The sequence below is a fragment of the Corvus brachyrhynchos genome, unplaced genomic scaffold, assembly GCF_000691975.1.
Source record: "Corvus brachyrhynchos isolate BGI_N302 unplaced genomic scaffold, ASM69197v1 scaffold307, whole genome shotgun sequence".
Lineage (NCBI taxonomy): Eukaryota > Metazoa > Chordata > Aves > Passeriformes > Corvidae > Corvus > Corvus brachyrhynchos.
Window position 1 is genome coordinate 1,456,735 of NW_008239288.1, and position 14,276 is coordinate 1,471,010.

The 14,276-nt window shown below is 45.9% G+C and overlaps 1 protein-coding gene across 5 annotated transcripts in view; it reads left to right on the forward strand.

Annotated features, from left to right (window-relative positions):
• Positions 1-9,173, forward strand: part of BEND7 (BEN domain containing 7) — a 46,711-nt gene extending 37,538 nt beyond the window's left edge. For 2 of the 5 annotated variants that reach the window (XM_008638369.2, XM_017740398.1), the window contains 2 exons: positions 2,442-2,492; positions 7,231-9,173. In XM_008638369.2, coding sequence (XP_008636591.1) covers positions 2,442-2,492; positions 7,231-7,292 — 113 coding nt within the window. In that variant the 3' untranslated portion in view covers positions 7,293-9,173. Of the gene's footprint in view, positions 1-2,441; positions 2,493-3,345; positions 6,490-7,230 lie in introns of those variants that run through there. The other 3 variants (XR_001863990.1, XM_017740396.1, XM_017740397.1) reach the window with 3 other exon arrangements.
• Positions 9,174-14,276: the final 5,103 nt, after the last annotated feature.

Sequence of the window (14,276 nt, forward strand, 5' to 3'; positions counted from 1 at the left end):
TTCCTGTGGCCATGTTGTCAGTTTTTAACTGGATCTGATCTTGGTGACTGTATAAACATTTGTGCTGGCATGAGAAATGAGCCTGGAACAATTGATGGAGAGCTGAACCTCATCTATCAGTCCTTCTGCCAGATTAAAATTGCCAGGTAACTTCTGGTTCTGCAGAGATGGAGACTCAAGTCCTTATCTTCTGAAAGTTCCTTGCTTACATTTGTTTCTGTGTTACTGCCTTCCTCTGGGTTCACTGTTAGCCAGGTGTAAGAAGAGCAGTTAGGTAGAAAGATGACCACATCTCTGGAGCTACTTTAGGAGTTGCTGCAGAGATTTCTATAAAAGCTGTCACTGCAGTGGGCAGCCTGTTGGCACCACCCCTGATATTCATAGAGGGAAGGCTCTCTAGTCCATTGCCAACACTCAGATCTGGCTTCCCCCATTTTCATAGCTTGGGTCCTTCTACCCAAGGGGCCAGATGCAGCTTTATCTCTTGTATACAGAGTTGCTGTGCCACAGAATCACCTGGTGCAGGTAGTTCTTCACAGCATTACTAGAAGTTGGCCTCAGACTGACACTCCCAATTTTTTAAGCCATGTGTATCCCATTGGCTGAGTCTCAGCTTATCATTGCACCATGGTGTCTCCTCCCTTGCACATCCAGTCCTTCCATCACTGAGAGTCTGGTCCAGATTCAAACCAGCCTAGCTGACCTCTCCCACTTAGTGAGCCACTTGTCCCTTCCAAAATTCAGGGTTTTCACAGTGAGCTGTACCAAGCACTGGATTTGTTTCTGCTCAGGGTGCCACCTTCTCACAGAAAGCAGAAAAAGGCACCGAGTCACTTGCAGTCTGTGCTGCAAACTTGTCAGAGCTCTGCATTTAAACCAGGAAAGAAGCCTGGTACCAGGGTTTTTTGTTTGTTTATGTTTTCTTTGGTTGAGTTAATTTTGCAGAACCTAGCTAAAAACTAACCTGACATCCAGGCATGTGGGAGGCACAGCAGTCTCTTGGTCCAGGGATGGATAGACGAGGGTTGATGGATTACATGAGAAAACTAATGTAGATTAGGAGCTGGATTGGACATTATCATCATGAGGGCAACAACTCAACATCCTCATGATGAAGGTGATCAGGACAGTTAGCTTAGTTCCAAGTGGGAAGTGAACTGAGTTGCTTAGTGCATCTGCAGCCTTGGTTTTGACGCCTGTGGATATTGTGGAGTGCATGGATGTGAGTAGATATATATCCACCACACTGACCTTGTACAATGTAGTTCGTAGGACAAGGGGTGACCATTTTAAACTAAAAGACCATTGATTTAGATTAGATATAAGGAAGAATTTTTTACAGCAAGGGTGGTGAAACACTGGCACAGGCTGCTCAGAGAGATGGTGGATGCCCCATGCCTGGAATTATTCAAGGTCAGGGCTCTGAGCAACCTGATCTAGTTGAAGCTCCCTCCCTGCTGATTTCAGGAGGGTTGGACTGGGTGACCTTTAAGGTCCCTTCCAACCCAAACTATTCTATGATTCAGTGATAATGGGCTTGTCCTGTATGACCACACCTCATTTGCTGAAGTGCCTTCAAATATCTCATTGCACTTCAAAGGCTTTAAATATCATGCTGCAGTGACAAAAGACAAAGGTAATAGGATTTTGAGTAGGGCTTGTGTAGGTTAGACACTGATTTCCTGTTACACACCTTTGATTTACTCAGGGTTCACATGCACATTCTAGGTACTACAGCCTAACAAGTCCCTGCACATCTGCTGAATGAGACAAGCTATGCCTGTGCATTCCCTTGGCCTCTGGCAAATACAAAATGAACAAATTAGGCTTTTAGCCTCCCTTCACCGTGGGCCAAATTAAGTCAAATGCTCTTGCATAAACTGTGGGTTGAAAGCACGTGTGCATATACATGGTAATTGCCAGCGTGGTCACATGCTTTTTTAATTACACTGGGCACCAACCTGCATCTTTGAAGACACTTTGCCCTAGTAAATCTGTCCCCTGCAAAATGAGCTTGCCTGTGGTCACGGGAAGTTTGGGTGCACAAATGGGAGTGTTCCTTTCCCTGCAGGCATCAGATGACTGTCGGAGGGTAGAGTTCCAGCCTGCAAGGCTATTCCTCCAAGACTTTTCTTGTGACTTTATCAGATGATCACAAACTCCTTTTATCATACAGATATCCTGAAACCCTAAAAAGAGCAAGTGTTACTCCATCCCGTTGCTGGCACAATTGCTTCTTAATACCCAACTCCCACTTCTGAGTTTGCATTTTTATTGTATGACCTTTTCCTCCAAGCAGTGAGTTTTTAACTGAGCACTTGTAAATTGCAGCTGAGGAAAGCAGATAGAAAATGCAAAATCACTTTACAGTCTGTAGCTTTTTAATTGCATTCCCGTATTCAGTAAAAGTAATGAGATTTCTTGTTTATATTTGTAATCAGCAGAGGCAACTGACTGTGATGAGAAGCCGGACATTTCTCTACTACAAACAGGTAAAATGCATTAAAATTTTTATCAGTCTCCCATATGTGTTTTTGTTTATTTATGGCACAGAAGCACTTTTCAATAATCCTGACTTGCCATGTACAGCTGGGTAATTGCACACAGGACTCTGCTATCTAAAGTTTTGAATGGTCTGTGTTAAAAAACAAATGCATCACAATCTTACAAATTTTCCCTCAATTTCATATTCATAAAACGTCAAGGTCCATGGGAGCAGCTAAGCTAATAACGCCCATAAGTTACACTTATGCCAGATAGGGACTTGTGCTTATCCCTGATATTTCTGGGAGTATTTTTTATCTCTTAACAGAGTTATTGGTAGGGACAAACACAATAATTTGTAGTGTCACATCTATTGAGTTGTCTGAGGTATTAGCAATAATATCTTGGGCTCAGAGAAGGATTGTAGACATATTTACATGCTAGTTAAGTGCTAGTTTACTTATTCTTGAAGTGCAGCCACCCTGCCTTAAAAGCCTGACAGTTGCTATACAGCAGCTAGTCTGTGCAGCTGTGTAGACTGGGAAATAACATTTTTCCACACTGTTGAATTTGACGTTGAAATCACCAGTCTCACCAGACTGAGACTGAAATTTGAAGCACCCTCCCATTAAGAGTTGGTCCATCAGCAGGTGCCGTGATGGTAGGAGCTGAGCTGCCATCCTCTGAAAATCCAGTGGGCCCAGAGTCTGGGGAGATGGTCATTTCCCTGTATTTCAGAGTCTATAATGTCACTGAGATGCTGCTTCTTATCCCCAAAGCCAAATCAAAAGGAGGGAACATCTTGGGCAGACAAGTAATGTCATTGATTATAGTGCAGTTTTGTATTATTTCATTTAACAGCAAAGGGTGGCTGGAGATCAGCAGTGCCATTGCTGTGAAGAGCAGGACAGGGCTGGTACTGGGCTTCTGAGCACATCACACGGTACCTGACAGCTGTGGGGAGGATGGGAGACTACTGGTGACCATCACAGCATCTGTCTCCTGTGCCAGGACTCCCTAATCTCTCTTGCATAAGGGCTGGAGAAGGAGCTTTCACACCCCGCTGCTGTGTGCTGGAGCAGCAGCTGCCAGCCGTGGAGCGCTGTCGGAGCACGTGCAGTTACTAAGGAGTAGGACCAGCAGAGCAGGAGGGAGGACAAGCAGCTATAGTCTGGTTCTGGCATGGACCCAAGGGGGGCTGGGAGCACACGCTGCCGGGGAGCCGCTGTCCTGCTTTCCTGGCCAGCCGCTGAATAATATTTCAGGGTACGGCTGTGATGAAAGATGCAGGAAGCTCTGCATTGAAAGGTCCCTTCCAAGTGACATCCTGTTGGTTTCCTTTATCAGGGAGGAAAGCAATTCCACTGCAAGAGGACCCTAATAAAGGTTGTTAATGTGATGTCGTGTTATCTTTTCATTGCTCTGGTAATCACATTAAGGAGCAGAATTAACAGTTCGCTGTAAGTTTTTTGGAGCACAGTTTCTGTAGTCTCTACTCAGGTTGTACATCAGGGATGGAAATGAGTGTGTTGAGATGGTTGTGGTAGAGAAGGCAACTCCCTTTCCACTCCACTGCAGATCACCATTGTGGTCTGCTTGCTTGTACACCTTTGAGCATCCATGCATGCAGCTTTTGAGCTGAAATGCTTGTGTGTGATGTGTACTGCTCCACACTATCTGTGGAAGGATGCCTAAATAAACCACGCTGCAGTTTGCATTGGGGGGAGGTGATGCTCACAGGCTGTGAGCCAAGAGTTTGACTCACACCCATTATTATATGTGTGCCAGTGCCTCCTTATAGGACATATCTGTGTAATATCATACTGTTGTTGGAAGCAGATTATTTAAAGTGATACACAGACAGTATAATGACAGTAATTATGAGATAGAGACAAAATATAGATGCTTTCTATCAAGGAATGTAGCAAAAGAGGTGGAATGTGACATTTACAGGGGTCTTTCCCTGTTTTAGTACAGCTGGTTTTACCAAGGGGTGTTACTGACAGATTCTTTAAAGAGAGTCTGCGTGTAATTTATTCAGCTGTCTTCTCTGTGTAGCTTGAAAAATCTTTGGGGAAAAGTCTCTCTGACTGTGTGTTTGTACAGTGCCTCATGCAATGGGCCTTGGTTGCAGATGACAGCCTAATATCAGGTAAATCATGGCCTCAGGTATTAGGAAAAATTTCTTCCCCAAAAGTGTTGTCAAGCACTGGGACAGGCTGCCCAGGGAAGTGGTGGAGTCACCATCCTGGGAGGTATTTGAAAGATGTGTAGGTGTGGTACTTGGGGATATGGTTATTGGTGCAGGATCTTAAGTATCTTTTCCAACCTGAATGATCCTGTAATTCTGTGATCAGTGGTTAACCTGGTGCTTTGGTATAATAAAACCAGAGTGAATTGGGTTGCTTGAGGGAATCTTGCAGGCAACTGCATGGGGAGAAAAGACAGGGTTCAGGAGCTATGCATGAACAGTTGCTCTCTTGATCTTCAATAACTGAACAAACTCTAAAGCAAAAGCGCCCAGAGAGAATTACTTGAATCAGTGGTAAGCATTGGTGCCAAAAACCAAGGGAAAACTCAGATGCCTTTAATCTGCCTTTCCAGCTCTGTCAGTCCTGCCTGAGACACCGATGACATTATGAACAAGATCTGGGTATATGTGGACTAGCGATGCTGAAATGCCTCAGTCTGGATCACAGCCTCTGGCTGACACTTCCTTTGGGACACCTCAGTCAGAGGTGTGGTTGCTCTCAGCTCTCTCCATCATTGGTGGGAAGAGAGTTGCTTCCAGAGGGAAGGCCAGGTCAGCTGCAGTCATGTTTGGAGGTGTCTCTCCTTTGGTGCCAGCAGGACCAGGCTCTGAGTGCAGTCAATTGCTGCCAGTACCCACAGCCAGGTCTGAACCAGCTCCCACTGTGCCCACAACTAACGAAGTCCTGGGCTTTGAGGAGAGCAGGGGATGTTTTGTTTTCAGAAACCTCTTTTGGAACTCAAAAGCCTGGTTAAAAAATGAAGCTAGTACATCCTCATAAATCTATGGATGACATTTTTCCCAATTATATTTTAGCACTCCTGAGCAGAAATTATGCTCCTGTGTTAAAATCACCCTCTACACTAAGAGGGCCTTGGCTTTAAAGGCTCTTGATTGAAGGGTGTTTAAAGTAAATTGGAAGAACTGTGGCAGTTAAACTTGCTGGGAACTTTGGTGCATTGACAGATAAATCTCAAGAAAATACTAGAAGAACTTTCTCTAACAAATGTTATCAAAGCTCAGGTCTTGGAGAGCTCCAGTTTTTGCACCTACCCAAAGCTGCAGGCTGTGTCCAGACCTGAGCTGAGACAGATCAGACAGCTCGGGGGTAATTATCGTGGGCTCAGTGGAAAGGCTAATTAGTTTCTTGGTGATACAGGATACCTGGAGGGTGTGAGATAGATCTTTACCGGGATGAGGATGTGGCAGCTTTTAGAGTCTTTCTGTGTACATTGGTATTGTGAAAAGGCTCATCTTATTTCAGTGTACAATTTACACAAGGTGTCAGGATTTTGTGGTTTAAAAGAAAAGCAAAAGGAAGGCATAACCCATAAGTTCTGCATGTGGGAACAAATGTAAGCCAGCTGCAACACCCTTTTTTGAATCCTCATATTGAAAATTGGATTGGAAAGATGTAGGCAGATATAGGACCATGAGGTAGCACTCCTTACTCCTGCTTTGGACCACAGCCATGCTGAGAGTTTGTGTAGTTTCTCCACGCTGGGGTTAATTTCAAGATGAGAAAGAATTTTGATATCCCTAACGGAAGCTGAAACACTAACATCCCAATCCTCAGGTCTAAGGGTGATACAGCTTTGTGAAAAGATGAGAGCAATCTCTTGGTAAAGAAATAGATGATAAGAAAACAGCAACAATCCAATTCTATATAGGTTGTCTCCTTTTCTCTTGAAATACAATATCAAGAAAACGAAACTTGAAAAAAAAAAAAAAAACACCTTTCCCGAAACCTTAAATATAAATCCTTTATTGTAATATAAATCTTTATCCTTTCAATGCATGATTGTATGTCTTCCCTTTTCATTGAGGTGTATTTGCCTCTCAGGCTGATTGATGTATGTCTTCTGTTTGCCCTGTGTTCTTAGCGCTCTTGTCATAATTCTTCTGTCCATCTTTTCATTGTTCTGTTTAGAAAAAGCACATTCTTAAAGTGCTTTAAAAAAGAATGGATATAATCATACCGTGCACCTTTTATGGGGGGGGCGAGGGGGGGTGTATATATATTTTTTCTCCTATATACATTTAGACTGCTGTGGAGTGGTGGGGGTTTTTACCAAATAAGATCCTAAAGTATGTACGCAAGGTTTAAAACTCATGGGGTGCTTTTTTCACTTCTTCAGAACCGTAACTTCAAAGGGGTGAGCGTCGCAGTGCAGTTTGTGCTGAAGACTAATGCAGCGCTTTACACTGAAGTGGGCTGCACTCTATGTTGTGTGAAAAACTTGGCTGGCAAATTTTGTATTCAAAAAAATCTATTTAATTTGCTTTTCTTTAGCCAATTGAGCTCTGCCTCTAAATGGAATTCAGCAGCGCTGCCTGTGTGCACACCAGCAGTTCAGCCCCATCACTAATTAAAGTTAAAATTCAAATACATAATTTCCATAATTCTAAAATACTAAATTTTTTGTTGCAAATTACTGATATCATAAATTCTTACATTTTTTTAACTGATTCCTTCAAACTCTTTCTCCTTTCAGGTAACCTTTTCGACACCACAACAGACCATCTGATAGATGCAAACCCAGATTTTTCAGTTTGAATTTCACATCCTGCATCAGTGTTATTAGCGGATAGAAACATCCTCTCCTTTGAGTAATGTTCCCGCAAGCTCAGCACGAGAACTTCAGTGCACCACAAGACATGGGCATCCGTACGGTTTTTCTTACAAGTCTATGTTGTTTCCACACATTTTCCATGTAACCTCAAGTAATGAAACCCCCAGATCGCTTCACTGCTCTTCATCTTAATTAAGGATGATTTCCCTCCGCATCCAATGCGTTACCGAATTAGCGGGTATCCACTCTGAGGTCATTCTCTTGCCTATGTTTCTCCTCCTTGACTGTATTTTTCCACATGATTGTATGCTTGCCAGCAGTGTTTCATCTTAAATCACGCAGAAGTGGTGACTTCCTGTCCCCAGGGACCAGGGTGGCCTCTCTCTCCACCATGAACTGTGGGGGCCTGATGAATATCCGATTTGGTGAAGCTCTTTGCTTCTGCAAACCCACTTTTCCTTTCCTGGCTGCTGTGGTACCAATGACCAGTCGCACACAGCTCTGATTAAAAAGTCCTTACTGGATTTAGGAGGAAACAAAGCAGGATTTCTCTCAGCAGTTTCCTAGTTATAGCGAGGAGAAGCTAGTCCTCAAACAATTTACCTTATGTGGCCCTAGTGGAATGGCTCTTGAGTGTATTTGTAGTGCAGATTGCTGGAGGTGGTCATTTTCCTCTCACTGTAGCCCCCAGCTTGTTCTGCCACCTCAATCTCAAAATGTATTAATTTTCTAATATCCAAGAAGAGGGTCTGCTCACTGTGATTTTTCAACCACTGTCCTTGGCAACAATACTCACCTATTTAAAAAAAAAAAAGTCACCTTTCAACTGGCATTGTATTGATATCTCAGCAGTTAAGACTAGTGAATCAATCGAGAAATTGCACTACCCTCTTAGACACTGAAAGGGTCAGTCCTTTCAGGTCAGGGCTAAGGTAAAACTGTGTGCAGCCCTCCCTGAAAACCTTCACTTCTGCACCTTTCATCAGCACTAAATTCACTTTAAAAATGTTGCGAAGAAATCTTGAAGGTCTTACCTGCAACACCTATCGATCACCAGGCAGTTTGAGCACGTTTCCTGCAATTCAAGGGAGAGCTTGCTAGAGCCTTTGCCATTGTGTTTCCTTTCCTTGTGTGTACCTTATCTTAGGTACTTTTTTTTTTTTTTGGAAACTATTTGGCCTTTGAGTGTCTCAACAGAAGTGCTATTACAGAGTGGGATGGTTTTCAAAATACTCAACACCTCTTTTTTTAACAATCCTAAAGCCTGTTTCTCAGGTGTCACGGAATACCCACAAATAACACTGAAGCCAACATGAACGGTTTGTTCTCTTGGCGCCTGAGAAACCAGGCTCCCAGCCCTTCCCTACCCACCTTCCATGGACTTTTAGGAATGACCATGATCTCTCTGAAACTGTGGAATAGATTGAATGTGCACTGCAAACCTTAAATTTTAAGTCTTTCCTTCCTTCATGGCTTGGAGTTGCCTGCATTGGGCAGGGGGCACCGGTCCGTTGTGTTGTAACCCTTCAGCAATGAAATCTGCATTTTGTAAATTTGGAAGATTGCGTTTGTGTTTACTTACTGTGACTACTGTTCAGACTTTCTTCAGAAATCTTTTTATAGGGTTTATTAGAGAGAAGAAAAAAAAAAATCATTCCATATTTAGGTAAAAATGTCTCAATCTTCTGTATATATGTTTTATTAATATGTAAATATTTAGATATTTTTAAATTACTATGTTCTTAATAAAGCGACAAGGGACTAGTTGTGAAATGGTGTATAACATTGTGTCGTGTTACCGATCTCTGGGAAATCCTCTTTGTCAGTTCAGAAAAGAAAACCTACAATAAATAACTTTAATTGCATGTGCGTTCCTGTGTTCTGTGCTGGATTCCCATATTTTAGAGGAATTACCTTGCAACCAGTGGGCTACACATAGGAAAGCCCTAAAGTTACCACCACAATACTATTTTTCCAGCTGGCTCAGCCAGAAACCACACTGCCTTGCCAATCACAACAACATCTATATCCAATCGCGTAATAACTCTTGAGTATTAAGTACTGATATGCTTGAAGTCTAATTTTAATTGAATTAGGTGCCTTTATAATCTGCACTTAAAAGGTTAAGCTCTGCTTCTATGGAAACAACACACAGGAAGGACAAACCAATACTCATAGTTTGGAGTAGCTGCAAAGAAATATGCTTGGTAATTCATTATCACACCCTCATCAAATGTGCAGCCTTAGAAGATACTTCCTGCAAAAACATGTTCCTGGTAATCTTCCATCAATTCCAAGGAGCCAGTGAAGTGAAGTGAAGCAGCGGCTCACCACACCTTCTTGGCTTTATACAAGGAGCACTATGGAGACACTGCTGGTAAGAAGTCCCAACAAGAGCTTCCTTCACATTTCAGTGGCTGCCCGGACCAGCTGAAGCCTGGTGCACATCCTGCATCCGTGTGGCGTGACGGGGCCAGTGCAGGCCCTCCCCTCTGGGTAGTGCTGAGAGAGCATCTTGGTCACAGATTGCAAAATGGTTTAGGTTAGAAGGGATGTTTAAAATGGGCAGGGACATCTTGCACAAGATGAGGTTGGCCAAAGCCCTGTCCAAACTGGTCTTGAACACTTCCAGGGATGGAGCATCCACAGCTTCTCTGGGCAACCTGTTACAGAGCCTCACCAACCTCATTGTAAATATTTTTTTCTTAATATCTAATGTAAATCTACCCTCTTTTAGTTTAAAACTGTTGCCCCTTGTCCTGTCCCTACAGCCTCTAGTAAAAAGTCCTCTTTGTCTTTCTTACAAGCCCCCTTTAAGTACTGAAAAGCTGCTCTAAGGTCTCCTTTTCTCTGGGCTGAGCCCTGCCAGCTCCCTCAGCTGCTCCTCAGACTTGTGCTCCAGACCCTTCCCCAGCTCAGTTGTCCTTCTCTGGACACCCTCCAGCACCTCAATGTCTTTGCTGTAGTGGAGAGCTCAGAAGTGTCACCAGGACTCAAGGTGTGGCCTCACCAGTGCCAGGTTCAGGGGGACAATCACTGCCCTGGTCCTGCTGGTCACACTATTGCTGATGCAGGCCAGGATGTTAAAGCGTGGCTTTGTTTGGCTTGGGTTTTTTTAAACAGGAAGCAGGTTAATACACTGTTGCTTGTAACATTTAAGTGGAGCACCTTAAATTGTGTTTAAGGCGCAATTATGAGCAAGAAATGTTCCTGTGTGCTGTGATCTGCAAGGCACTAAATCTCATCTGTGCTGCAGAGCCACCAGCACGTGCTGCTGCCAGGCTGCCGGGTGACCTGTTGGAACAGCTTTGGGATGGAGCAGGTGACACAGCCAGCACCCAGACCTGAGCTCCAGCCACGCTCATGCTTCCTTGCTGGCCCATTCTGCCAGTGCATCCCTCTGTCCTGTGTACAGGACACTGGAGATTAATACTTTGGGTGAAAAAAATCCTTCTGAAGCTGAAGAGGGGAAAGGATATCCTCCTGGTAACATGAAAGGAAACTAGAGCCTGGGCTTTATAAAAAATGCATTAATTGCGAGACAAGAAGAAAGTCATCTCAAGTGCCTGTGACATGCTGGTTTAGAAACGGCTGGGTGAGTCTTTCAGGGGAAACACGTTCTGTCACATCAGAGTGGTTTGGGGATGGGTGGTCCTGATGCAGCCACCCCTCCTCTAGAGAAACCTTCTCCCCAAAAAGCCTACCCTCTGCTGAGGCCTCGCTGGGAAGCGCATCTCTGCTGGGGAAGGGAGGGGGCACAGTCCTAGGGAAAAACACGCATGGGGCCACATCCTCCTAGAGAAACTGATGCAGCCAGTGTTTTGCAAGACTTTTCAAAAATAACCCCCTTGTGCATGTTTTCCCCCAAATCTAAAGCAGCAAGATGCCTTGTAGGAGGTGCTGAGATATCTCTTCTCCCTCCACTGGCTCTCCCACTGCTTGAGCATCCCCACAGCTGGGCTGGGGTGAGCACCTTCACCCCTTCCCACCACACTGTCATCACAGAGAGGCACGAGAGGGGTTTGTACAAGTAGGTCAGGTATGATTTCTCATCCGCCGACTGCTAATAAAAGCAGCAGATGTGAAACGTATAACATTATGTGTATAAATAATTTAGCTCCAGTGTGTAAACATCAATTCTGGGTTTTAAAAAAGACTGAAATAATTTCATCCGCTTTTTCTCCACCCTCCATGTATATGTCGTTATGCCCAGCTGCTAACAGGGGCAGAAAATAGCTAATAGTGGGGGAATTTGGAAATGGGGGGAGCATACCCCTTGTGTTTCAGCACTGGCTCCTTCCTCCACCCAGGTCCTCAGAGGTGTAGAGGAATCCATCATAACTTCATGTTAAAGTGTTCACAACACCACAGTTGCCCCTGAAGCTACCAACCAGCATGGGGTGAAGGGCTTCATCCAGCTCTGCACAGCAAGAGCCGTCACAGGTGGGAGAACCATGGTGGCCCATGGGTCCTGCTGGAGCCCAGCCACAGGGGAGCTTGGGGTGGCAACCATCACCATTGCCAGGGATGTCTCCTGGTCGTGTCCATCACCAGCACACTCACGAGAAATGTCTTTTTCAGGTGATGCCTGGACAGGTTGGGGTGGATGGAAAAAGCCAGCCCACATAGTTCTGCCATCCACTGACCCTCAGGTGGTCTGGAGGACCTTTCCTGCCCCAGGATGGTTCAGCAAATTATATGGACTGCATGTGCACTCCAGCAAGGGAAATCAGTCCAGGAGACTTTAAAAAAACCTCACTGGCAGCAATGCTCCCACACCACAGGATCCCTGCTCCGCTTTTGCCCCACGCCCAGCACTGCCCTGGAGACATCAGGTGAAATGGGTGTGGGCTGGGGAGGGATGAGGGGGACATTTGCGTGTCAGGACAGTGTGAGCCCGTGCCAGCTCCACAACGAGTCACCGGGAAGTTAGCGGGGATGGATCTGGACTGGAACCAGCATGTGGCTATTGCCATTACTGCAGCTTAGAGAAAGCAAAGATTAATGTAATCATTTAATCCCAAGAGATTTCAGGATTCACCAACTGTATCTCATGTCTCCATTCATCACGGCACAGGGGATGTGTGTAAACTGCTCTGGTCTTAGCTGGGCCTCTGCTCCCTCCTGATTTCCCTTTCCCTGAGCTCCTGCACAGGCACTCAGAGCCCAGCTCTCCCTGCTGCTGCATCCCTGCCTCCTGACACAGCTGTGGTGGGCCCTGCCTCACTTTTTGGCTGGTAAGAATGCTGACATCATCCACCCTTTGTTTTCTTGACTTTTTCTGGTGATGGCTCAGACCTCAAAGCTGAACCTCCACCTCCTTGGCCTGATGCTGGCAGCACCAGTGGGATATCTGTTTCCTGCATCTCCATGTGCCCTGGACTGATGCTGTGAGGAGAGCCAAGACTGGGCTGGACACCCTGCAGGGAATGGGGTTTGCCTCAGGGTTAGAAGCCACCTTTGCCTGCATAAAATTTGCACAACCACCACAACAGAACAGCATCAGTGACACCCAATGACTCGCTGTGGATTTGTCCTTCCTGTCCCTCTGGTCCCGGGTACCACATGTGATCTGACACCATGTAGTCCCATCCTGCTTGGAGGTCCTGCTGCCCTCACTCCTTCACCGGGGACTAAAACACAGACAGAGGCTCCTGAGCAGCCCATGGCCACCCTGAAAAACCAGGTGCTGCTGCCAGCCCCCAAGGAATGGCAGTGGATGTGCTGCATCTCACAGAGATGGAGTCAAGGGTGCTGCTGCAAGACCTCCATCTCCTGGATCCTCTGCTTGTCAGGGCATCGTGTTCCCAGTTTCATCACCTGGACAGCACAGAGTGCCAAACCCCAGTGCATTAACACAGATGTTACATTTAACATGCGTTACAAATGAGCTCCCACGTGGCTCCTTTGCTGCCTTTCACTGAGCATGATGCACCATCCCCCACCTCTCATTTAAAGTCCTTTTGGGGAGGCCTTGGAGCATTGGAGATTTCTGCCTTATGCAGGCCCCCAGCATCCACCCCAGTGGGACGGTGTCCCTGGGGATTGCTGTGACTCAGATGCCAGACCTTGCACTTGACCTTGTTGAACCTCGTGAGGACCCACTCCTCAAGCCTGTGCAAGTCCCTCTGGATGGCTTCCCTTCCCTCCAGCACATCAGCTGCACCACTCAGCCTGGTGTCATCTGCAAACCTGCTGAGGGTGCTCTAGAAACCACTATCTGTGTTGCTGATGACAATATTAAATGATTTTGGTACGAGTCCTTAAGGAACACCACCCTTTACTGGTTTCCATGTGGACATGAAATGTTTGACCGAACCCTTTGGAAATGGCCATCCAGCCAATTCCTTTTCCACCTATAAGAGCCCCTCCATCAAATTCATATCTCTCCACCTAGAGGCCAAAGTGATGGGGAATGACTGTATCAAAAGCCTCATGGAAGCCCTGAATGCTGTGGTTTGTAGGTCATACAGCATCTAACGCCATTTGAAGAGTAATCAGGTGGAAGCCTGTCTCACCCAGATTTTATCCCTGTCACAGAGTCAGGGATAAAATCCATTGTAGCCCCTCCATGCTGGATCTGGGGTGCTGCGGGGCAGAGACTGCTTCTCCTGACCTGGCAAATCAGGTGCTGTAGATGCACACAGGATGCTGGCACAGCAACACTCCCAAGAGGCTCTGACCCAGCAAAATCCAACCTTGGCACGCAGAGCCAGGGCTCAGGGGCTCCATGTCCGGGCGTGCAAACCCTCTCTGCTTCGTGCTGCAGGTTTCAGTCGTTGAAACCGTGAAGCAGAACACTGCTGGGCCGACCTTGAGCAGCTCTCCCATCTTCTCCGTCCTCCGAGGAGGAGGGGGGGTGGAGGGGGGTGAACCCACCCACCCCACGCACAAACCACTTTGCTTTGGTGGGCCACAGACCCCTCTGTGAGTGCCAAGGTTAATGCACAGCAGAGGTGCCCTCCCAG